Source organism: Canis lupus, chromosome X (genome assembly GCF_003254725.2).
Source record: "Canis lupus dingo isolate Sandy chromosome X, ASM325472v2, whole genome shotgun sequence".
NCBI classification, from domain to species: Eukaryota; Metazoa; Chordata; class Mammalia; order Carnivora; family Canidae; genus Canis; species Canis lupus.
The window spans coordinates 106316006-106341431 of NC_064281.1; the positions used below are offsets into that span (position 1 = coordinate 106316006).

Genomic DNA, 25426 nt, shown 5'->3' on the forward strand with positions numbered 1-25426 from the left:
TCCAGCTGAGCTGCGGACCAACGTGTGCACCACTTGGCCTCAGTGACAGCCTCTGCCTGGCGCCGGCTCAGCCAGGAGGGAAAAAATGGGACCCCAGCCGCGGGGCGGGGACTGGCCCCGCCCCGCCCCGCCCCGCCCCGCCCCGCCCGCCAGGGACCAATTGGAAGACAAGAGGCGGGGCGGCGAGGCCAACCCCAGCCCCCACGAGCCCTCTGCTGGCGGCCCAGGGCGGAGAGGAGAGCACCGGGCTAGCCAGGTGGAAGCTCAGGTGTCCAAGGGAAGAAAGTAGGAAGGTAGCTCAAGGCCACTGGGACCCGCCAGACCAAGGTCAGAGGCATCAGCCCAGGAGAGCTTCTGAAAGTGCCAACTGTCCAGCTCCTGCGAGATGCGGTGCGTCAGGGTGTCGGGGTGTCGGGAAGGGGGGCCCCAGAGACGTGCAGTGTTCCGTGCAGGGCCTCCCAGGAAATTCTCCCTGCACTGAGACGTTTGAGAATCAGCGACCTGGGCGGAAGAGCCCGAGGGGGTCCCCACCGCTCCGGTTCCTCTCGACTGGACGGCAGAGAAGCCCTCGCTAGGATCAAAAACGGGGGATGTGCCACCCAGGCAGCCCCTGGGCTCTGGAAGCGCTTCAGACCGGAAACGGGGACGCTTCCGAAGCGGCAGGAGGCCCGACCCACGTCAGCGTCGTCTGGGGCCCAGCCTCGTCTGGGGCCCTGGCGGCGGGGCGGGAGGCTCAGGGCCTGCCCAGGAGCTGGAGTCCGCAGGGCGGGCACTGCCGGCCTGGGAAAGTGGTGCGCCCCGACGCAGTACCTGTCTGAGCCACCGGAGGGCGCGTTATTGTCTAGGAGGCGGGCGAGCAGAATAATGGTGGGTCCTGGTTTCGTGGGCGAGCGACACGTGGTGGGTGCGTGGACAGAGGACCAACGCTTGGATGAATGAATGATGGTCGCATGCAAAGTAGACGGGCTGCTTTTGCGTGGTCCGAGGACAATCCTTCTCCCCCTGGCAGGCCTGACTCTTTCTGCTGCTCCCTGAGTCCAGGGCGGGGCCATCCCGCCTCTTTTCCAGGACTTTGAGCACCTTTTAGTCGTTAGACATCTTGCTGGGGAGCTGTCTGGGGCCGCGCCGGCACCCGTGCCCTCGGTGGTAGATTTGTCACTGGCCTTTAGACGTCCCAAGACATATCCCCGTCACCTTTCCCTGACTGTCGGGTTTACAAGCACCCTGGTTATCCGCGAGCTGTGTGTGCAGGGGCTTGTTCAGTTGGCTCTGGGGAAGACGGTGTGAGTGCAGGCATGCAGTGACGTTGCTCTGCGGGAGAGCGAATGGAGGGACAGCTGGATGATCAGAGCCCTGGTGGACATGCTGGAGGGTTCTGGCCCCTGTGGAGAGGCCTGCCTGCTTTGAGGCCCAGCACTGTCAATGGGGCTCTACAGCCCAAGGCAGCCCACTTCCTGGATGTCTTGGAGCCAGGGTTGATTGTGGCTAGGGTGTGGGCTGCACACGCTTTCTAGGAATCGATCTTAGTTGCAATCACCTTACAGGAGTGCTTCTGGTCTGCCAGGCCAGGCAGCAGCCCTTGGCTTCAATGCACTTCGATCCACAGGAGGAAAATTGAGGAAGCTGATGGATGGTGCAAGGAGAGACACTGGCTGTCCTTCCAGAAACATTCCTAGGGCGGGTGGGCAGTGGGCTGTAGAGCAGGATATCTAGATGGGTCAGCTGATTGAGCTTGGGATTCTTGGTTTCAGGTCAGGTCCTAAACTCAGGGTCTTGAGTTCAGGCACCGGCTCAGCCAGGAGTTGCCTTGACATTCTCTTCCTCCCTCTCCCTCTGCCTCGCTGTCCTCACTTAAGGACAGAAATCATTCTTTGTAAAAAGAAACTTGCCCAGAGATGGGATGGTAGCCGTGTCATTTTCCATGATTGGCCAGGAAGAGCCATGAGTCGTTTTCTGCTTCACCCCATCCACGGAAGAGCCTGGGAACTCCAGGTGTGTGGGCAAAGAGAGGGAGAGCATGTGGGGGGGCGCAGGTGGGGGACGGTACAGGTCTTGAGACCTGTGCAGGTATGCACGTGACCACCCCTGTGTCCACCAGCGTGGCCCCAGACGTTGCACTTAAAACCTTTGGATGTTGGTACACATGAGTATTGCAACAGCTATCCATTCTAGCCCTGTCGCCATAACCCTCTGGCATATTCTGTGTGACCTGGGATGAGTTATTTAGTGCTCCTGAGTCACAAACCACAGTCCCCTCCTCTGTACTCAAGCATCATACTAGCCCCCACATCTTAGCTTTGGGTGAATGCTAGGACACCTGACCTATGCAGGAGGCTTAGAACAGCTCTTGGACACAGCAATAGGAATGTGATCTCATGGGTTGTGTGGGCTACCTTCCTTTCGCATGTTCGTCTTTGCCTTGGTTAACCTCTCAGAAGCAGATGTCCATTTGGCTGGCATCTGTATGACAGTCCTCATGCACTCCTGGCTACCCTAAAGCTAAGAGAAAGAAAAACAAAGTGTTGTCTTCTAGAGATTGTATTCCTGCAGTACTCCATCTCCCTCAATTTACAAATGTCCTAGTACTTTACAAGAGAAAGAAAGCTTTCTTCTCAATAACCAAATTTCCAGTTGGAAACTCCTAAAGATTGTAATGCTTTACTAGAGGGAAAAGAACTTTAACCTGACAGTGACAATGCTTCTGGGTGGCTTGTAGGTCTTCTTTACCATATGAAAGTTCTTTTGATACTCTCCCTTTTTCATTACCTCCCTCAAGTCTAAAGTATATAATTAGCCATCCCTGAAAATTCCGAGCAGCAGCTCTTTCATCCCAAGGGTCCTGACTCCTTGCTTTAATAAAACCTCATTTTTTGCACCAACGATGCCTCAATATTTTTTTTTGGTTGTGGCCCTGGGCCTCACCTACATTCAAAAAGTAAATCTCGGAGCACCTGAGTGGCTCAGTAGTTGAGCGTCTGCTTTTGAGGCAGATTCCGGGGTTGGAACCTCAACCTCAATGGTTGAGGTCGGTTCCGGGGTCCTGGGATTGAGTCTAGCATCGGGCTCCCACAGGGAACCTGTATCTCCTTCTGCCCATGTCTCTGCCTCTGTGTGTGTGTGTCTCTTATGAATAAACAAATAAAATCTTTAAATACTCCATCTCAATGAAGTACTGATAAATGCTACAACATGGATGAGGCTTGAAAACATCAGTCTTAATGAAAGAACCCAGACACAAAAGGTCACATATTGTATGATTCCATTTATATGAAACGTTCAGAATAGGTAATTATATAGAGATAGAAAATAGACAATTGCCTGCTTATGTTAGGGTTGGTGAAGGGGAATTACAGGAATTCAATTGCCATGTTAATGTACAACTCTAAGAATATAGTAAAGACTACTGACTTCTAACACATTTTAATTTTTTAAAAGATTTTTTAAAATCTTTAAAAATTTTTAAAAATTTATTCATGAGAAACACACACACAGAGTGAGAGAGAGAGAGAGAGAGAGAGGCAGATACATAGGCAGAGACATAGGCAGAGGGAGAAGCAGGCTCCATGCAGGGACCGTGATGTGGGTGGGACTGGATCCCAGGACTCCAGGATCACGCCCTGAGCTGAAGGCAGACGCTCAACTGCTGAGCCATCCAGGCATCCCTAACATATTTTAATTGAGTTAATAATACAATTTGTGAGTTAGATCACAATCGAGCTGTTACAGAATCTAATTACTAGAACCAGAAGTCAAAGTCATGTTTATTTGTTTGTTTGTTTAAGATTTTATTCATTTATTCATGAGAGACACAGAGAGTCAGATACATAGGCAGAAGAAGCATGCTCCCTGCGGGGAACCCAATATAAGACTTGATCCCAGGATCACAACCTGAGCCAAAGGCAGATAGATGCTCAACCACTGAGCTACCCAGGTGCCCCCAAAGTCACGTTTAATAAGTCATTAATACAGGGGCACCTGTGTGGCTCAGTAGGTTAAGTGTCAGACTCTTGCTCTTGGCTCTAGTCTCGCTCTTGGAGCTGTGGGTTTGAGCCCTATGTTTAAGAAAATAATACCTCATTAATATTGTCAGGCATCAGTTTCAAGAGCTACCAATTTTAGAATGGAATCTACTTGGCAATTGTTTTTCTGATTACTACTTGTTGCGTCTTCTTCAGCACAAAATGAAACCTTTGAGATTCATTTGTCACATCAACAAAATCAAGGTGGTAGTCCAAATCATCATACAGCAGATACTTTTTTAAAAAGGATTTATTTATTTGAGAGAGTGAAACAGAGTTTGCACAAGCAAGTGTGGGAGAGGGCAGAGAAAAATCCTAAGCAGACTGCACTGAGCATGGAGCCTGACATGAGTCTCAAGATAATTACCCCAAGATCATGATCTGAGCTGAAACCAAGAGTCAGAACCAAGAGTCAGGTGCTCAACTGACTGGGCCACCCAGGCACCCCATGGATGATACTTTAAATTCAGCAGTCTGTTCCTCATTAGTCTCTCCTATTCTGAATAACTGCCTTCATCATCACAACTTTACTTATTGGAGGTAGCCTTTTCTTCTTCATTCCCATTTAACCACATCCTGTCTTTTTGCAAGTTTGCTTCTAATTCTCCATATTTCTCAAGAATTTATCTATGACTGCCCTCTTCTAAGCCTCTCAGAACACTGTCAGGTTCCTTTCTGTAAAGATAGTTCTTTGGTTTACTCCATCTCAGCTCTTGGCGTGGTTAAAAATCAGTTTTGTGTTGTGGATCTTATTTTTTTAAAGATTTTATTTATATGTTCTCATTCATTTGGGGAATATAAATAATAGTGAAAGGGAATAGAAGGGAAGGGAGAAGAAATGGGTAGGAAATATCAGAAAGGGAGACAGAACATAAAGACTCCTAACTCTGGGAAATGAACTAGGGGTGGTGGAAGGGGAGGAGGGCGGGGGTGGGGGTGACTGGGTGACGGGCACTGAGTGGGGCACTTGACGGGATGAGCACTGGGTGTTATTCTGTATGTTGGCAAATTGAACACCAATAAAAAATAAATTTATTATTAATAAAAAGATTTTATTTATTTATTCATGAGAGACAGAGAGAGAGAGGCAGAGACACAGGCAGAGGGAGAAGCAGGCTCCATGCAGGGACCTTGACATGGCACTTGATCCCAGATCTCGCACTGGGCTGAAGGCGGCACTAAACCGCTAACCCACCCATGCTGCCCTGTGTTGTGGATCTTAATTCTGGAAACTCCTCTTCCTTCTCTTGCTCATTGTAACCTTATTCAAAAAATGGTTTTCGGGATCCCTGGGTGGTGCAGCGGTTTGGCGCCTGCCTTTGGCCCAGGGCGCGATCCTGGAGACCCGGGATCGAATCCCACGTCAGGCTCCCGGTGCATGGAGCCTGCTTCTCCCTCTGCCTGTGTCTCTGCCTCATTCTCTCTCTCTCTCTCTGTGACTATCACAAATAAATAAAAATTAAAAAAAATATTTTAAAAAAATGGTTTTCTTCAAGTTGTTTCCACATACTGAGTTTGCCGCTCAGGATCACGCCTTGGTTCCTTTGGTGAATCAAGGTTGAAGGTTGAAGTGTTTAAAAGAAGAAAAATGCCCTGTAGCTTTTACATTTTTTAGTGTTTCAAACATATTAGCCCAAATTTAACCATAAATGTCATCTAGGTGTTATGTGTGTAATTAGAAACCCCTAATTTTTGCAGTTTTATAAAAAGAGAACATAGCTCAATGTTTGGTTTTATTATTAACCATATTAACAATACATAATGAAATTTGTTTTAAATAAATTACAAATTGTCTTCCTGGAGTCTATAGTCCTTTTGAAGATTTTTCTCTTCGAAGCTTATAAACCATATTAGGTTAAAGAGACTATTATGCTTATTTCTATATTCATTCTAAATGCTTAACTGTTTAATCCACAGATAATTTATATTGAAGAGTTACAAGGTATAACTTTATGCAGATTAAGATATAAAGCTCACACGGTGTAAAAACCGTACGATTAAAAAAAATAAAAGAAAAAGAAAATGCCTTTTATCTAACTACCCTGTTGGTTAGTGAGTGATTCAATTGAAGGGTAAGCCCAGGAAGGAATGGTTCAGATGTAACAATGTCTTGACTTCTTCTTCATTGTCAGAAAACATTGGGTTGAAAATACATGACCTTAGGAACATAGTTTGACCCTACCACCCAGCAATTGCACTGTTGGGGGTTTACCCCAAAGACACAGATGCAATGAAACGCTGGGACACCTGCTCCCCGATGTTTATAGCAGCAATGTCCACAATAGCCAAACTGTGGAAAGAGCCTCGGTGTCCATCAAAAGATGAATGCATAAAGATGTGGTTTATGTATACAATGGAATATTACTCAGCCATTAGAAATGACAAATACCCACCATTTGCTTCGACGTGGATGGAACTGGAGGGTATTAGGCTGAGTGAAATAAGTCAGTTGGAGAAGGACAAACATTATATGTTCTCATTCATTTGGGGAATATAAATAATAGTGAAAGGGAATATAAGGGAAGGGAGAAGAAATGGGTAGGAAATATCAGAAAGGGAGACAGAACATAAAGACTCCTAACTCTGGGAAACAAACTAGGAGTGGTGGAAGGGGAGGAGGGCGGGGGGTGGGGATGACTGGGTGATGGGCACTGAGGGGGGCACTTGACGGGATGAGCACTGGGTGTTATTCTGTATGTTGGCAAATTGAACACCAATAAAAAATAAATTTATTATTAAAAAAAGGAACATAGCTTTGAAAGATCGATTCTGAAATCATTTCTCTGTTGAGGCAAACACCTTTACTAGGGTCATATGTCACAGATAATGCACTGTCTTTTTTTTTTTTTTTAAGATTTTATTTTTTTAATTTTTTTTTATTTATTTATGATAGAGAGAGAGAGAGAGAGAGAGGCAGAGACACAGGCAGAGGGAGAAGCAGGCTCCATGCACCGGGAGCCTGATGTGGGATTCGATCCCGGGTCTCCAGGATCGCGCCCTGGGCCAAAGGCAGGCGCCAAACCGCTGCGCCACCCAGGGATCCCAATGCACTGTCTTATTGCAGGCTTTGAGGCAGTTTTGTTTTTCAAAAACTTAATTTGAGTCTCCTCTGCTTTTGCAGGTAAACAGTTAGATAAGTACTCTTTATTTTTCTCCTAGGCCTGCAGGTCTCTTTTCTGCTTCCCAGGGAAACTTCTCCCACAGACTTCCAAAAGAGGTGTTTAAACCCCACAGCCCTACTGAGTTAGTTTCTTCTCTTTCAATTCATAGGGACAGTTTTCATCCAAATGGCTCAATACTAGGTAAACATGGATAATTTGGAGATGCTGACAACCGAAGATAGTCAGGTTCTTAGAAAGATGACTTATCCAGAAGACTATGCTGAGCACCACAAGGGATAATGGGGTGAAACAAGGCTCTTGGGATACCTGGGTGGCTCAGTAGTTGAGCGTCTGCCTCTGTCTCAGGGTGTGATCCTGGTCTGGGAATCGAGTCCCTCATTGGGCTCCCCTGGGGGAGCCTGCTTCTCCTACTATGCCTCTGCCTCTCTCTTAAAGTTTTTTTTTTAAGAGAGAGCATCTGCCTTTGACTCAGGGCATGATCACGGAGTCCACCGGGATTGAGTCCCACATTGAACTTCCTTCATGGAGCCTACTTCTCCTTCTGCCTGTGTCTCTGCCTCTGTGTGTGTAAAATAAATAAATTCTCACATGAATAAATAAATAAATTCTCTTAAAAAATAAAATAAAATAGAGAAACAAGGTTCCTCCTGTCTCACGGGGAAGAAACAATGCAGCAGAAAAAGCAAGGGAAATAGCAAAAGACCTCAATTTTTCTCTAAAATTTGCCACTGCAATCCACATGATCCTGAGGCCATTATGCCTTACAATTCAGGAGGCTTGGGACAAATCTAGCGACGATTTTCAGGGCGGTGGCCCTCACTTGGGGTGGGGGTGAGGTTCCAGGTAGAAAGGGCTGCTGGCTGCCAGAACGCGACCAGAAGGATCTGCACTTGGCAAGTCAGGGCCACGTGATCGCGGCACCTGGGGTTGGTAGGCTATACAGCTCGCAGGCGACAAGCCGCTGCCGTGGCTCCCCCCACCGGCCTTTAGTGGGCCTGGAAAAGGCGCGTTCGCGTCCTAGCCTGAGCCTGAGCAGAAAGCCGGACTCCCAGGACGGAAGGGAGCGGGGTCACGTTGCCTGCCTGGCTGCGCCCGAGACGCCACAGGTAGAGAGAGGGAGACGACTGGGCGTGGTTGTCACGTAGCCACCGGAAGCGCATTCTTTCTTTTCCGGTTGGGCTAGGTCCACAGACCGCGACCCCAAAATGGCGAGTCGGGGCACAGCCTCGGGAAGCTAGAGGGGTCGGGTGGGGGAACAGTTCTTCAAGGCCCCCGCGCTCCCGAGCTCGGAGCTTCCGTCACCAGGCCCGGAGAGGCGCGGGAACCGGGCGCTCCCTCCCCGAGGCGGCGGGGAAGGCGTAGCAACACTGTAGCCAAGTTGAGGAAGAGGGAAGTGGCGTCCGCGGAAGCTCGGGCTGGGCAGAGGTAATGAAGAAGCTGCGTTGGCCCTGGGATTTGGTGGCCCGCGCCCCCTTCGCTGCTGGCCGCACGTGCCAGTGGCGGCCCCACTTCTCCCGGGGCGGTGAGCTGGGGCGGTGAGCTGGGGCGGTGAGCTGGGGCGGGGCTGGCAGCCTCCCGCCACGCACCAGGCGGTCGGTGGCCCGCGGCTGCAGGGCCAGGCGAGTGCCCTTGCTCCTTCCGCCCCGTCCAGCCGCCGCCAGCACTCTTTGTCCCCCATGTGCACGTGCAGCCCAGTGATGCACCCTGACCATCCTCGGGTGGTGGGCTGGCCGCCCGCGCAGTCCCTGGGAGAGCGCTGGTGGTCAGGCCCTAGGGCGTCTCGGATTCTTTGGGGGTGGAGGGGCAGCAGCAGTGTCTTCCGCTGCACCTGGCGGAACTTCCCCGTTTCCGCTCTGGCTGCTGGTCAGGTCGCTGGAGCAAGGGGCCTTTCAGCCTCAAAGATGTTAGGCTCTGCTGACATAGATATAGAGGAGGTTCCCCTGTACCTTCCGAGCCTGGAGAAGTGGCAGGGAACCGAGCATTTCTTTGAATACCCGTGGCATCCTCAAGAGAACTTTGTTGCTGTTTCTGCTGGAAACAGAAAGGGTGACCTTTCTGACCCTGAAAGGGTCACCCTTAGCCTTACTTAAAAGATCTGTGCGTCCCTAAGGAACTGTAAAGTCAGGAGAAGAGTTACCTTTACTAGGACCCTTCCTGTCTCAGGAACCTTAATCATCACCCTTTGTCTCATTTTTTACAAGCTGACATTGTGTTTGGAAAACAAGGCCAAGTTGTCTTTCCAGTAAAATAAGCAAAAAGTTAATAACACAAGTTATTAGCACCATGCCCTTGATGAGTCTTCCCAAAAAGTACCCCCCCAATTGTTTTTTGACACCTGGTTGCTCAGTTGGAGGATATTTGCTGAGAGGGATTAGGTTACTTTTTCCCCTAATGGCTTTACTTTTCTTATCTGGTTGTCTCAGCTCTCCTGCTGTATTAATACAGTGGAAAATGTTCCATGAGGTAAAAGTTTCAGCCTTCATTAGGGGTGGAAGGGGCATAGTAGTTGTTTCCCCCTAACTAAAGACAAAAGACTGGGCTGATCTGTTAAAATTTAGAGAAACTCAGATATGCCCTATTTGTGCAGGTGAAACAGGAAGCACACAGATTAAATATTGGATATTCTCAAAACTCCATTTAGCGAGTGAGTTGGCACCCACAAGCTTTTCCTCGACCTTAAACCAAAAAAAAAAGAAAAGAAAAAAGGAAAGTTACCAATTGAGGTTTGTCTTCTCTGAGCTGTGCTTTGTTTATCAAGCTGAGTGACAAAAAGAAATAGATATCTTGAAGGAACCTGTCATCGTAAGTGTCCTCATACTTGGCAGGTGATTTTAAAGGGGAGCCTGGACAAGTTCTTTTCTGTTTGTTCTTCTCTGGTAACTATAAATAGCAAGTAAATATATATGTCATGTTGCTTTCCTTTTGACATGTACTTTTTTTCTCCCCTCTCTCAGTGCTCTTGGGGAGAAGATCCACTCATTGGTTTTATACCAAGCCTGACAAGGCCTCAGTTGTCAAAGGTGGCACCAGGAGAATGTCACACATAGGAATAAAACTGTTCCTAGAGCAAATGATGATGAGACATCTGGAGGTGAATGCATGCTTATACCCACACATGGAGGCTTTGTGGGAGTCTAAGGGGTCCGTGAAAGAGAGCTCCAGTGAGAGTCAGAAATCCAGCCCAGAGATGGACAGTCTTGGTCCTGAGACCGCTCGCCAGCACTTCCGGAGCTTCTATTATCATGAAGCACCTGGACCCCTTGAGGCTGTCAGCCAACTTCAGGAATTATGCCACCAGTGGCTGAGGCCAGAGACCCACTCGAAAGAGCAGATCTTGGAACTCCTGGTGCTAGAGCAGTTCCTGTCTATTCTGCCCAGGGATACCCAGAACTGGGTGCGGAAGTATCATCCACAGAGCATCAAAGAGGCTGTGGCCCTGGTAGAGCGCTTTCAGAGAGAACGTGGTGGAATAAGTGATGAGGTGAGATGATCCTTTACACGTACAATTAAATAGAACAAAGGTGGATATATCCGGGCTAGGGGGGAGGAGTCAATTTCCTAAAAAATTATTTATTTATTTATTTATTTATTTATTTATTTATTTATTCATTCATTCATTCATGAGAGATGCAGAGAGAGACAGATACATAGGCAGAGGGAGGAACAGGCTCCCTGTGAGGAACCTGATATGGGACTCGATCCCAGGACCCCAGGATCACCACCTGAGTCCAAGGCAGATGCTCAATCACTGAGCCACTCAGGCACCCCTGGGGAGGAGGGATCAATTGACTATTGAGGTGGATTAGGTCCCTCCTCTTTAATTCCTTTAGGACTGCTATGCAGGATCTGAAATCAGAGGTGTGTAACAGCAGTAGATGATAGCTTTCAGGCTTCCTGGCCATCTTTTCCTGGCCTTAGGAAAAAACATATGTATTTTACCCTCTTTCAGGCCAGGGCAAACTGGGAATGGTGGGCCTTGTTTGGCATGGCCGAGAAGAGAAGACTTAAGTTCTTAGAAGCAGAAATAAAAGGCAAGATGGAGTTAGGAAAGGGAGGAAAAAATCTGGAAAAAAATGCACAGCACTTAGAGATCAAAGGAGAGAGGGCAGAAAATAGAAGTATAAATCAAACAACTTTGGGAAGACTGCAAAGAAAGAGAAGAGATGGAAAGAAAAAAGGGATGCAAGGATACAGAAAGAAGAAACCTGCTAAGAGGGGAGTGGATAGAATCAGGGTGTGGAAGGGTAGTGCCTTCTCTAGTGTGAGTGCCTGTCTCTCAGCCAGGAGGAAAGAGCCTCCATTGCCCTCACATAGTGGTCTGCCCTAGGCCTTCCTGAGAAGTGGGGAGCCAAGGGTATGCCCTCAGCAGATGGCAGCACCCTTCTTTTCCCTGGGGGCCTGCTCTGAAGGGCACAGGACAGGGCATATTTTTGGTGTCTTACTATAACAGAATCTTAGGGAAGAGTCCGAACTTTCCCCCCAGTTTTTCCTCCACTGTATCTCCTTTCTCCCTGAAGTCCTTCCCTGGCTGTGGAAGGATTGGGAAAGATGACCTATAGGTATCTTTTTTTAATTCAAGTTTGTTTGTTTTAGAGCAAACAGAGAAGTTAGAAATATCCTTAGGCAAGGATCCAAGTTGGGAAAGCAAGCCAGTAAAGGCAGCGTGTAAGAGCCAGTGGGCCCCCACCTTGCCCCCATGCTGCTTGCAGAGGGGTGGAGGCTGGCAGCAGCCACAGCTTTCGTCATCTTATACTGATCTCCCTAGCCGGTGTATGTAGTTCTTTGTGAAGAAGTGGTGACACGGTACCTCTTAATTTTTTATTACTTCTTTGAATGTCACAACTTCCTTCCCGAATCCAGGCTCCACTCTTGTTCATCCCTCCACCACCACCCTCGAACCGAAAGTAAGTTCTGTGCTAATGAGGATGGGGATTATTTCTAGGTCACAGCCCATGAGCTGGGAAAGGAGGCAGTGCTCTTGGGAGGAACAGCAGTGGCCCCAGGCTTTAAGTGGAAGCCAGCAGAGCCCCAACCACTGGGTGTGTTCCAGAAAGAATGTTGGAATACACTCCGGGTACCACAGGAACAGCTGGGCTGGAATACTCACAGAGAAAGCCAGCCTGTATATCAAAGAGGTGAGGAGCTTCATAATAATTCTCTTCTGGGCAGTGTGATAGTTATCGGTTCAGCTGGAATGTCATGGGAATTCTCCAGGTGCCCAGCCATGCCAGCTGTTAGGGTGTCTCTCAAGTGTGAGTACAATAGGCCAATGATGGGTAAAGGTGAGGGTCAGCTGGAGTGCAGAAATACCCAAACCAGACATTCCTTGGATTCACACCAGGGACCTTGCTTCTTAGGAATTTGAGAGAAGATGGAATAGGGACAAGTGGGGTCATCTCCCCCTTCTATGTTAGAGAGGAAACTGGGATCAGAAATGTGTTGTCATGGCAGAAGAAGGTGAGGATTGTGCACCAGGAAAAAAATAATAAAAGACAGAAACCACCTACCCTGGAAGGACCTGAGTCTTTCATTTTCAATCACCTCTAATTCCTGCTTAGCTCAGTAAACAATTTGTTTCATGAGAAGCAAAAAAATAATTACAATAATGGATTTTCTTGTAGTAATTTCTCTCACGAAATCTGGGTAAACAGCCAACTAGGGAACCAGTTTGTTGGCATGGTGGGTATTTGGTTCTCATTTACAATGAGAAGGTCACTTCTGGCACCACACACACACACTTGTGGAGGTGAGCCATCTTTCCTGAAGGACTCCTGATGTCCTGTGTTTTAGAAATCAGCTCAGAATATTTGTAAATACAAAAGAGAGACATTTTCTCTGGCTCTTTTCCATCCACAGCTGTGCCTGCTCAACAGATTCTAGCCTTTTCTGAGCAGAAAAGCACCCCACACTGGAGGATGGCATCTGAGCTCATCTTGCCTGAGTACCAGGTGAGCTGTACTTTCCAGCTTTTTCAGGCAGCCTGAACGCAGCCTTGTCTGTGCTTTTGTCTGCTGCCCATAACCCACAGTGCTTGGAAGGTGCTCTGAGGCACGTTAGCCCTGGATGTTCACATCTGGGCAACTAGGCTTGGCACAGTGGGGACCAGGCCCCTCCCGAGCTGTTTACTGATCTTTGGCTTTTTCCTTTTCTGCCATTTCACTTTTTTCCCCTGAATCTTAATACTCTTCTTTGGTGACTGGCCTGCTGTGTATTTCAGAGATGAGTGATAGGATGGCTTCATGCACTGGCAAGTACTGAACTAAAACCCATTCTCTTCTTCAGAGCTTATTGACATTTGAAGATGTGGCTGTGTTTTTTTCTGAGGAAGAATGGAAATTACTGAACCCTACTCAGAAGATCCTTTACAGTGATGTAATGCAGGAAAACTATGAGACTGTCATCTCTCTAGGTAAAAATTCTTCCTTTCCTTTGCATAGGAGTTGTATAATTGGGCTTCGATTTATGGAAGACTATCTCCCATGGGAGAGTCCCAGTTGCTGCTTGTGTCTCAACTTGATGGTGTGAGGGAAAGGCAAGGCAAATCTAGATCATTCAAAATAGATCCTGACTACAACCATGTCTCCCCCGTCTTATGCTCTTACCATATTAGTCTAAGCTGCTATCATCCCTGATCATGTCCGCTTCACCAGCACTGGATTCCCATTCTCTGCTTCATGTACCCTCCCCAGGCTTCCTTCTCCACCTTCTCCTTGTGCATCCCCCCGCAACCACAGTAGACTAGAAAGAGGATAACTGAGTCTAAGAATTTACCCATTTAAACGTTTGGAATAAATGAAAGTATGAAAGAATCATTCACGCTTCCTGAAGAGAGTCTGGAAGTAAGATGCCAGCCCATGACCTCAGGTTTTATACTCAGAGCATTATTGTTACCCCCTAAACCTGAACTAATCTGTTCAGAGCAAGGGATAACCACAGATCCAAGGTCCCCAAGAGTTCAAGGAGTCTTGGAGAGTCTCCTACAGGTAAGTATATACATGGGAAGAAGAGAAATGTTCTTTGGTAAGAATCTTTATAGGGTATTAACATTCCAAGATTCCATTCCTGTGTTTTCCTAAGTGAACTTCATATTGAGTGATAATTGTAAATTTATATGCAGATTTAAAGTGTAATACAAAGAGAACCCATAGATGCTTTACCCAGTTTTCTTCAATGGTAACTTTTGCAAAAGTATCATATAGTGTTACAACCAGGATATTGATATCTATAGTCTTCTGACCTTCCTGTTTTCCATTTTATTTGTATGTGTGCATAATTAGTTTTGTAAAGGTATTTTTTTAAGATTTATTTATTTTAGGGAGAGAGAGAGAGAACGCGAGCATGCACGCTTGTATGTGTGCAGGGGGAGGGGCAGAGGGAAAGAATCTCAAGCTGACTCCCTATTGAGCAGGGAGCATGATGCAGGACTCGATCTAATGACCCTGAGATCATGCCTGAGCAGAAATCAGGAGTTGGATGCTTAACTGACTGAGCTACACCAGGCGTCCCTAGTTCTGTAAAGTTCTGTTGCAATTATAGGTTTGTATATACAGCTCTGCAGTCAAGATACTGGATAGGTACATTACTGCAAGGACCTTTTTTGTTGCTCTTTTATAATCATACATGTGTCTTCTGTACCTCACCCCATCACCAACCCATGCCAACCACCCATCTGTTCTACATTTTGCCATTTCAAAAGTATTACATGAATAGAATCATAAACTGTAACCTTTTGGCATTAACTTTTTTCATTCAGAATAATTCTCTCAAAATTGATCTGAATTGTTGGATGCATCAGTAGTTGTTGGGCTTTTTTTTTTCTTACTACTGAGTAGCATGCCATGATATTGGGAGACCACAGTGTGTGTAACCATTCACCACTGAAAAGAGATCTTTGCTATCTTCAGCTTGGGGCTAGTGTGGATAAAGCTGCCCTGACCTGAGCATTCGTGTGCAGGATTTTTTACAGAGATAAGTTTTAATTTCTCTAGAATAAATGCTTTTAGAGTGCATTTGCTGGTTCATATGGCAATTAAATGTTTAATTTCCTAAGCACTTGCCAAACTGTTTTCTACAGTGGCTGTGCCATTTTATATTCCCAGCAGCAAAGAACGAATGGTCCAGTTTCTCATGTCCTTGCCAGTGTTTAGTATTCTCTCCCTTTTATGTTTGCTATTCTGATCGATGTGTAGTATTTAGCCCATTGTGGCTTGGATTTGCACTTCCCAATTGGCCAATGATGTTTTACAGCTTTTCATGCACTTATTTGCCATCTCTATATTCTCATCTGTGAAATATCTTTTACCTATACTTTAATTGGATTGTCTTTTAACTGTTGAATTTTGAGAGTTTTTCCTAGATTATAGATTCTAGCACTTTGTCAAATATTTGGATTGCAAATAGTTTCTCCAAGTCTGTATATCGTCTTTTTAATTCTTTTTCCGTGGACTTCCACAGAAGAAAAGGTTTTCATTTCATGAAAAGGTTTCATGAGGAACAATTTTTCATTTTTTCCTTTTATACATTGTATATTTGATGTCAAAGCTAGAACTCTAGCCCTAGATCCCTAAAATTTTCTGCTATTTTTCCCAAAAGTTTTATAATCTTATATTTAAGTCCATGATCCATTTAGGGTTGATTATTTTATAGGTGTGAAGTTTAGGATGAGATTCATTTTTTGGCCTATGGAGAGCCAGTTGCTTAGCCCCATTTCTTGGAAAGGTTATCCTTCCATTCAGTTGCTTTTGCACTTTTGTGAAAGATCAGTTGGGTATATTTGTGTGCACCTATTCTGTTCCATTGAGCTCTGTGTTTGTCCCTCTGTCGATATTGCATTGTCTTGATTACTGTAGCTATGTAATATCAAGGCCACAATATCTGTCAAATAGGCTGATTTTTCCACTTTATTCTTTTTTGTAAAATAAAATTTTATTTTAGTCCTTCTAGGGCCTGTGTCTTTCCATGTAAATTTTAGAGTAAGCTTATCTATATATACAAGAAACTTTGTTGGAATTTTGCTAGATACTATAATAAACCTAAGTATTAGTTTGAGGAAGATTGATATCTTTACTATGTGGATTTTTTTGATCAGTGAACACAGTGTGTGTCTATTTAAGTCTTTGATTTCTTTTGTCAACTTTTTATAATTTTCAGTGTACAGATCCTCTATGTGGTTTGTTAAATATATACATTTCATTTTCACTGGAATATTTATAGGTGGTATTATTTTTAATTTTGGTTTCTGCATGTTCATTATTATATAGTAATGCCACTGATTTTGTATTTTGATTTTGTATTCTGTGACCCTACTAACTCACTTATTATTTCTAAAGAGTTTTTTTGTAGCTTCCTTGAGATTTTTATACCTAGATAATCACATTATCTGCAGTGCCTTTTAATATGTTCTTTTTCATGCTGTAACTGCAATAGCTCCAACTTCCTGCTATGTTAAATAAAAGTGGAAAGAGCAGACATCCTTGCCTTGTCCCAGTTTTATCATGAAAACATTGTTTTTCACCTTTACCTATTTATATTAATATGTTTTTTTGTTGTTGAACTATTTTATCAAGTCAATATAATTTTTAACTTAAGTGTTTTTATCATGAATGGATAGTTTGTGAAACACTTTCCTATGTCTGTTGGTAGGAATATGATCTTTAAAAGCTAGTTGAGGGGCAGCTCCGGTGGCTTAGCGGTTTAGCGCCACCTTCAGCCCCGGGTGTGATCCTGGAGACCCGGGATCGAGTCCCACATCAGACTCCCTGCATGGAGCCTGCTTCTCCCTCTGCCTGTGTCTCTGCCTCTCTCTCCTTCTGTATCCGTCATGAAGAAATAAATAAATAAAATTTTAAAAAAAAGCTAGTTGATATGGTATGTTATGTTGATTGATTTCAAATGTTGAACCGACTTTGCATACTTGCAGTAAATTCTTCTTGATCCTGGTGTATAATTCTTACATACTGTTACATTCAGTTTGCTAGTATTTTCTTGAGTATTTATATATTTAAGTTCATGGGAGATGTTAGTCTGTAGTTTCCTTTTATTTTTAAAGATTTATTTATTTATTTTAGAAAGTTGCATGCACATGCTTGAGCAGAAGGAAGAGGAGGGACAGAAGGAGAGGGAGAGAGAATCCTCAAACAGACTCTTCACTGAGTGGGGAGGCTAATGTTGGGCTCAATCCCTGGACTCTGGGACCGTGACCTGAGCCAAAATCCAGAGTTGGCCTATTAACTACCGAGCCACTCAGGCACCCCAATACTTTTCTCTTTTAGTACTGTCTTTATATGATTTTGCTATCAAGGTGATATTGGCCTTATAAAATGAGTTGGGTTATATTTAATCCTCTTTTCAGGAAGAGATTGTATAAAATTCGTGTTAATTCTTTAAATATTTTATAGAATCCTCCAGTCACACCATATGGACTTGGATTTTGGAAGGAAGCTTTTAAACTATGAATTCAACTTGTTTAATGGTGATGGTGCTATTCAGATATCTATTTCATGTTGTTTGAATTCTGTTAGTTTGTGGTTTTGAGAAATTGGTCCATTTTTTCCTAACTTTTATTTTTTTTCCTAACTTTTAAAAGTTATGAACATAAGGTTGTTGGTAGCATTCTCTTACCATCTTTTTATTTTCTATTTTTTTTCTTTTTAATTCATTTTCTATTTTTAAAAAAGATTTATCTATTTATTTTTTAGAGAGCGTGTGAGCCAGGGGAGGGGCAGAGAGAGAAGGAGAGGGAGAGAAGCAGACTCCCTGTTAAGTGTGGAGTTTGAAGCAAGGCTTGATCTCAAGATCCTGAGATCATGACCTGAGCCAAAATCAAGAGTCAGATGCCCAAAGAACTGAGCCACCCAGGTGCCCCTCTTACTATCCTTTTAATTGCTGCAGAATGTGTAGTGGTATATCCAATTTACTTCCTCCTATTGGTGATTTGGATTTTCCATCCTTTTATTTTTGTCAGTTGTGATAGAAGTTTATCAATTTTTAAAATTTTTTTGAAGAACAGGCTTTTTGTTTGGTTGTGACTTTTGCTATGATTTTTATTATTTACTTTCTTTAACTTGCTTGCTTTGAGTTTATTTTGCTTTTTTCTCTAATTTATAGAGGGTGAAACTAGATTATTGATTTGAGACCTTTCCCCTGTTCTATCATAAGCATTCGGGGCTGTACCTTTTCCTCTGAGCACTTTGGCTGCATTCCACATATTTTGATATATTTTAATTTCACTTTTTTTCTTATTTAGTTATTTATTTATTAAAGGTTTTTTTTTTTAATTTTACTTATTTATGATAGTCAGAGAGAGAGAGAGAGAAAGGCAGAGACACAGGAGGAGGGAGAAGCAGGCTCCATGCACCGGGAGCCCGACGTGGGATTCGATCCCGGGTCTCCAGGATCGCGCCCTGGGCCAAAGGCAGGCGCTAAACCGCTGCGCCACCCAGGGATCCCTTATTAAAGGTTTTATTATTAAGTAATCTCTACACCCAGCATGGAGCTTGAGCTCATGACCCTAAGATCAAGAGTCTCCCATTCTACTGACTGAGCCAGCCAGGAGCCCCTAGAATTCAATTTTCATTCAACTGTGTATTTAAAAAATTTTTTGAGACTTTCTCTTTGAATCATGGAAATTTTAGAAGTGTATTTTTCTGTTTCCACATATTTTTAGATTTTCCTGTTGTCTTTCTGTTTTTTTATTAAGATTTTATCCATTCATACATGAGAGACACAGAGGGAGAGAGAGAGAGAGGTAGAGACACAGAGGAAAAGCAGGGTCCATGCAGGAAGCCTGATGCACAACTTGATCCCAGGACCCCAGGGTCATGCCCTGGGCTGAAGGCAGGCACCAAACCACTGAGTCACCCAGGGATTCACTGTCTTTCTGTTTTTGATTTCTAGTCTGATGCTATTTTTGTTAGATTGCCTTTTTTCACTCAAGTTGTGATTTTTTTTTTTTTTTTTGGTTCTTGGTCTGATGGGTGATTTTTTATTGTATCCTGAACATTTTGTTTATTATGTTAGGAGATTCTGGGTCCTATTTAAATATTTTAATGTAATAGTCCCCCTGTTTTAGTTTAGCACATAGGTTTTTTCCTGCTTTTGTGGGTTATGCTTCCAGCGATAGTTTAATTTTCAGAGCCTTCATGGTGTTATCATGATTTCCTTGGTTCATATGCTACTGCTACGGCTTCTTTTTTAAAAAATATTTTATTTATTCATGAGAGAGACACACACACAGAGAGGCAGAGACACAAGCAGAGGGAGAAGCAGGCTCCACACAGGGAGTCCGATGTGGGATTCGATCCCTGGACTCCAGGATCACGCCCTGGGCTGGAGGCAGGCACTAAACCACTGAGCTACCCAGGGATCCCTGCTAGGGCTTCTATATGTCCCTGCTGGTGTTGCTTGAGGGTGAGGAAGGTACTTACCCAGGCCAGAGTACCTCTCAGTGGGAAAGAGGAATCTCAGACCCTAATGGATGAAGAGGCTTCCTGGGCCAGGCCACTGTGGCTACTTACTACTGTGCCTTACACTGTGCCTCTTACTACTTCTGCCCCTCCACTTTGGTGTCTCCAAACTGGGGTTCTGCATGCAGGCTTCCCATTCAGACTGGTGAAGAGATAAGCCTGTCCAGGCAGCTTTCTGTTGCTAAGTTGAGTGTTGGAAAATGCTAGCTTGGGGCTCCATTCCTCTGGTGGGTGTGGGGATGTAAGACCATCTGCTGTGTTATTCTGCTAGTTCTGGAATCCAATACCATTTTGCTTTCATTTTACCATGTTTTAGAATTCTTTGCCGGTTGTGCCTTGCATTCTTTCATCAGTTGTTGTCCCTAGTGGAGAGGATCAGGAGGAAATGTGCCTGTGCCATTTTTTCCATATTGGACCAGAAATCATTTGTTCTGTGTTTTTTTTTAAAAGCAATCATCATTGATTTTTCTCTCCATTCCTATAGTTGTCTTGTTCTGGGACACAGACGGCTGACTCTTCTGTTTATTCCAACAGGGTTAAAGCTCAAAAATGACACTGGAAATGACCAACCTATATCTCTTTCTACATTAGAATTACAAGCATCAGGATGCAAAGTATTAAGAAAGGCCAGAGTGAAAGTTGCCCAGAAAACAACAGGCAAAGAAAATCATGATGGTACACGCAGGGTCCAGAAACGGCACCAAGCTTTTCTAGGGAGGAAAAGAAAGAAACTTTCAACCTGTACACAAGCGCTTCCAAAACATATGGATCTTCATGGGAAAGGCCATGCAGGAGAGAAACCTTTTAAGTGTCAGGAATGTGAGAAAAGCTTCAGAGTTAGCTCTGACCTTATTAAGCACCAGAGAATTCACACTGAAGAGAAGCCCTATAAATGTCAACAGTGTGATAAGAGGTTTAGATGGAGTTCAGATCTTAATAAGCACTTAATGGCACACCAAGGAATAAAACCATACAGATGCTCATGGTGTGGGAAAAGCTTCAGTCACAATACAAATCTACACACACACCTAAGAATTCATACAGGCGAGAAGCCCTTTAAATGTTATGAATGTGGGAAAAGATTTATTCAGAACTCTCACCTTATTAAGCACCAGAGAACCCACACAGGTGAGCAGCCATATACTTGTAGCATATGCAGGAGAAATTTTAGCAGGCGGTCAAGCCTTCTTAGACACCAGAAACTCCACAGAAGAAGGGAATCCTGTTCAGTACCTCCAGTCTGAAGAAAGTCACCATATGGATCTTGACCTTAGAGGTGATGAAAGAGTATAAAACTGTGATACATCGATGATAGGAACTTGTCACCCACAGGAAATTTGAGAGGGGTACATGTCCTGCTTTACAGAAAGGAATCTAAGCTGTCTCTCTTGTTCAGTATTGTATTTTCCGTGCCTAGCACAAGACTGATACACAATGAGTACTTGATAAATAAAGGAGTGGAAATATAGCTATTATATATCTATAGTTATCTATTCATCTATCTATCTATATATCTTTCTGGTTATTCAGCTTCCCCATACCCTCTGCAATCTAAGTTCTGCAAGTGTCAGGTGCTCAGCAAATACATGGTGGCCATGAGTCCTACTCTTATTCTTTCTGAAGAGAGATGGAATAGAAAAGTATTCAGGTCCTCTGAGGGGAGCTTAGAATTTCTAAGCTGGATAGTGTTTCTCTGGCCATTATTCTGCCGACATGAACAACCAAGCTCAGGGCCGAGGGAACTTTATTCTGTACCAGGAAGAGAGCATTCAGTGTTTGCCCTGGGAAAAGTGCCCCCATTACAGTAGCCATTCCCTGGAGTGCCCACTACCACAGTGTTTTCTCTCAAGAAGTTCCAAGAAGCAAGTGAAGGCCTGAATACCACCACAGACCTAGGGACCTTGCAAGCACTTGATATCTCTCCTGCTAATCCTCTCCACACTGAGGTATATGGAATGAAATGATGAAGGAAGCAGTCTGGGCCCTCATCCACACATTTGTCTTTTTGTAGAAAGCCCAGGGCCATGTTAAATGGCTTTTTTTTTTTTTTTTACTTTTCACAATGTGGGCTAGAGGCTTTCACATTGGGGCCACACTGCTCCAGGGCCTAAAGGGAGGCCCATTTTTATGGGTTGCTCAGCCACAACCCCATACACTTTGGATGATCTGCAGGAAAGTCTGGAAGTTTTGTACACTGATTTGCTGAGAATGGCAAGGTGAGACCTGTGGACTAGTAGCCTCAGTACACAGTGGATAGCAGGAGGGAGCCTCTGAAGTGTTGGAGCAAAGTAAGGCCCGTGGGCTAAAGGGATGTCCCCCACCCCAGTGAGAAGTAGGTCAGATGGAAACTGTTTTGTGATGTTGGTGGTTTCTCTTCCTTCCCTTGGCCTCGGATTATCTCCTGAGAACGTAATGTGATGTCAAGGGAAGGGTGAGGAAGTTGAAGGATATGGATTTATAGCTATGTCAGATCCTAGTTTAAGATGTTGGCTGAGAAAACAAAAATTAAAAAAAATGTTGGCTGAGGCTTCTCTATATTTATTATTTCATAAAATTTTCCCCCTTTTTCTGAAGATTTTATCTATTTATTCATGAGAGACACAGAAAGAAAGGCAGAGACATAGGCAGAGGGAGAAGCGGGCTCCCTGTGGGAAGCCTGATGTGGGACTCGATCCCAGAACTGAAGGTGGATGCTCAAGCACTGAGCCACCAAGGTGCCCCCAAATTTTCCTTTTTAATGAAATGAGGAATGTCAAACTAGGCTACCCTTATGACCACCACAAGGAGGCTTAAAAAGCAGCTGGGAATGACGGAAACAACCACTAACTGAGGATGCTTTTTTTGTGTGCTTATTTTCTTTTTAAAATAACAGAGATGAGGGGATCCCTGGGTGGCGCAGCGGTTTGGCGCCTGCCTTTGGCCCAGGGCGCGATCCTGGAGACCCGGGATCGAATCCCACATCGGGCTCCCGGTGCATGGAGCCTGCTTCTCCCTCTGCCTGTGTCTCTGCCTCTCTCTCTCTCACTGTGTGCCTATCATAAATAAATAAAAAAAAATTAAAAAAAAATAAAATAAAATAACAGAGATGAAGACTGATCTAAATGTTTATGGAACACCCACTGTGGCCCATCAGTGTGAGGCATGTTCACATCTCATTTGATCCTCACAGCAGCCCTTAGAGGATGGAATTATCATTTCTGTTTTACAAATCTGAAAACAGGCATAGAGGGGGCTCTTGATAGAAAAAAATATCTGGAAGTATCTATGCCAAAAAAGTGACTGCCATCTCTGGGTTATTTGGTAACCATGGAGTTTTGTTTAATGTTTAGTATGAAACAAGAGATGCTTCTCTCTAGTCATTATGAAGCAATAAGCCAATGTCCCCATTGAGCTAGATGCACTGATAGCAAGTAACAGAACCAAAATAGTCCCCAACATATGTGCAGTGTCGAGGGGGTGATGGCTAGGGGTGAACCTTTTTTGGACAGTATTTGCACTACGGGGTGTATTCATCCTCAAAATAATGGAGGAAAGGAGTGACTAAAATGGCTACTAAGAAGAATGCAAGCACTAAGCCCAGAGGAGGAAGTGACCCAGAAGGAAAAGATTCCATTTTATTCCTGAAGGCTTGGAGACTGACTGCCCCACCATTCCTTCTAGAACTGAGATTGTGCTCTTGAAATTAACGGAAAATTCAGCTTCTTTCAGAGGGCATTCTCTTTGTGTGACCCTGTTTGGTACCACCCTGGATGGCTCCTGTCATACCACCATTCAAAGGACCTTTGTTCGTGTAGCATTTAGAAAGGGGAGATGGACTCGAAAGTTGAAGGAAGTACTACATCAATGGAGCAAGCAGTTACTGCCCACTTCCAAGATTCAGCAGAATTACTGAAAATGAGTCAGTAAAAGGGCCCTCCTGTTTCCATAAAGCTGCCAACCCCTATTATTATACCTGTTGGTGTGAAAGCTCATTTTGGAGGTCCTCATCTACACTGGCATCCTCAGGAGAGGTCAGAACTAGGGAAGCTGGGTCCTATTTTAGAGATCAATTATTTAAGGCAAGCAGCAGAAAGGCCTTTAGATGCAAATGGGCCGAAACACAGAATTTAGGATACCCTGTTCTAAATTCAGACCACACTGCCCTTTGAATACAAGGGCTCCAGGAAGAAAGGACATTCCCTGCAGTTGTGGGACTGGATTTAGAAGTTGGGGCTCCTGGCTGACTCATCAATACCTATTTTTCCCTTTCAGCCTTGTGATATAGCTTCCTGGGGCCCCATTCCCAAGGCATCCTGACCACTCCTGTCAGCCCTGATTGTCAGAAAAAGGAGAGACATGGGCACTAGGGGATAAAATGGCAGAATGAAATCAAAGAGAGATGTCATTCTGCTTTATACTTGCCTGCCACCTCCCCAGCATATGGCTAAGAGATGGGAACTCCACTGCCTTTCTGAGGACACAGCAGGAAGCCCGGAGACTGAAGGAACAGGCTGATTAGTCATCTGAGGGACAGAGCAAAGAGGCAGAAGGCTCCATCCCACTGGCAGAGATGGGACCAATGAGACAAAGGCTGGCCTGAACCTGGTGTGAGGGCTGTGGGCTCAGATCCCAGTGTGTATGCTCCTGTCCTCAGGGATCGAGGGGCAGGCATCATAGGGAAGACAGGCTGAGTGGAGAGGAAGAGCAAGGAGCTGGGTGAGCAGAGGCCAGCAGTCCTCTTCCACTCAGATCTGCATCTGTAAGGCCTGAGGTTGGGGGTCGAGGGCTCACAGAGCATAGTACTGCCACTTGCTGCTGCTGAGGCACAAGGTCATGTCTGAATCAAGGCTCATTCATGCAGAACCCAAGTCTCTACCTTCTCTCTCAGAGCAGACCATGGCATGGCTGCCCCCAGGAGTCTGGTTGGGTCCCTCTATAGTTACAGCTGCAATCACATAAAGCTGTATCCCCTGCTCCCTGCAATCATGTAGGACACCAGGGCTGAAGGAGCCTTGGAAGCCCAGGAGACCACGCTCCTTATTTTACAGAAGAGGCCACTGGAGCTTAGGGTGTTTCCCTTCCCAGGGCCTTGTTGGCAGGGGGAGGGACTGAAATAGTCTCCCAAGCCCCAGGCCTCTCTCTCCAGACATGACACATTCAGCTCCTGGCAGTAGCTTCTCGGAAGTATCATTCTTAAACCTCTTGGTTGTCTCCCATAGGGTGAGAAATCTCTTCTGAGCAATGGATTGTTTTGTTCTTGGAGGACTCCAAGCCCTGTTCTGTCAAGATAACCCCTCAGGTAGGAGGTTCCACTTCTGAGCTCTTTAAGAAAGAGCTGCTCTGTTAACAGGGGATGCCAGTCCTCCAAAAGTACATCTTGTCCCTTTACAGAGACTAGGACCAGGGAATCATCCCCCTTCTACCCATTCTCAGGTGCAAAGGGGTCTGGGACTTGGAGATTCACAGGGAAAGCTGGGCATGGGGCACACGTCCCTGGAGAGGCAGCCTCTTCTCAGAATACCTCAACCACTTATTTCTGTCCTACATATTCAGGAATGTTCCTGCACCACCATAGTGACCCAGTCACTTTGCTTAAGCTTCCAGCAGCCCCCGGTTCTCACATCCTTTATGTTCTGCTCCCTACTTGGGTTTCCAGGCTCTACTTTGTCTGCCTGGCTCCAAGAGAGCCAACCCTCTTTCCTGTGTTCTAACTCACAGATCCAATGCTGAGCCATACTGTTAATGCACCTTCAGGTTTTGTTTTTAGCCCCCAGTATGGCCTTCCGACCTGTCCCAATCCTTCCTTCAATGTCACATCGCCTCTTCCTCCTTAAGCTCCCTA

The 25426-nt window shown here is 45.1% G+C and overlaps 1 protein-coding gene across 10 annotated transcripts in view; it reads left to right on the forward strand.

Annotated features, from left to right (window-relative positions):
- The first annotated feature begins 223 nt into the window (after positions 1-223).
- ZNF75D (zinc finger protein 75D) overlaps positions 224-25426 on the forward strand; it is a 71543-nt gene continuing 46340 nt past the window's right edge. For 2 of the 10 annotated variants that reach the window (XM_025431095.3, XM_025431092.3), the window contains exons 1-5: positions 8300-8566; positions 10096-10622; positions 12084-12276; positions 12998-13089; positions 13424-13550. In XM_025431095.3, coding sequence (XP_025286880.1) covers positions 10176-10622; positions 12084-12276; positions 12998-13089; positions 13424-13550 — 859 coding nt within the window. In that variant the 5' untranslated portion in view covers positions 8300-8566; positions 10096-10175. Of the gene's footprint in view, positions 391-8104; positions 8248-8299; positions 8567-10095; positions 10623-12083; positions 12277-12997; positions 13090-13423; positions 13551-13830; positions 16612-20139; positions 21074-25426 lie in introns of those variants that run through there. The other 8 variants (XM_035711795.2, XM_025431088.3, XM_025431087.3 and 5 more) reach the window with 8 other exon arrangements.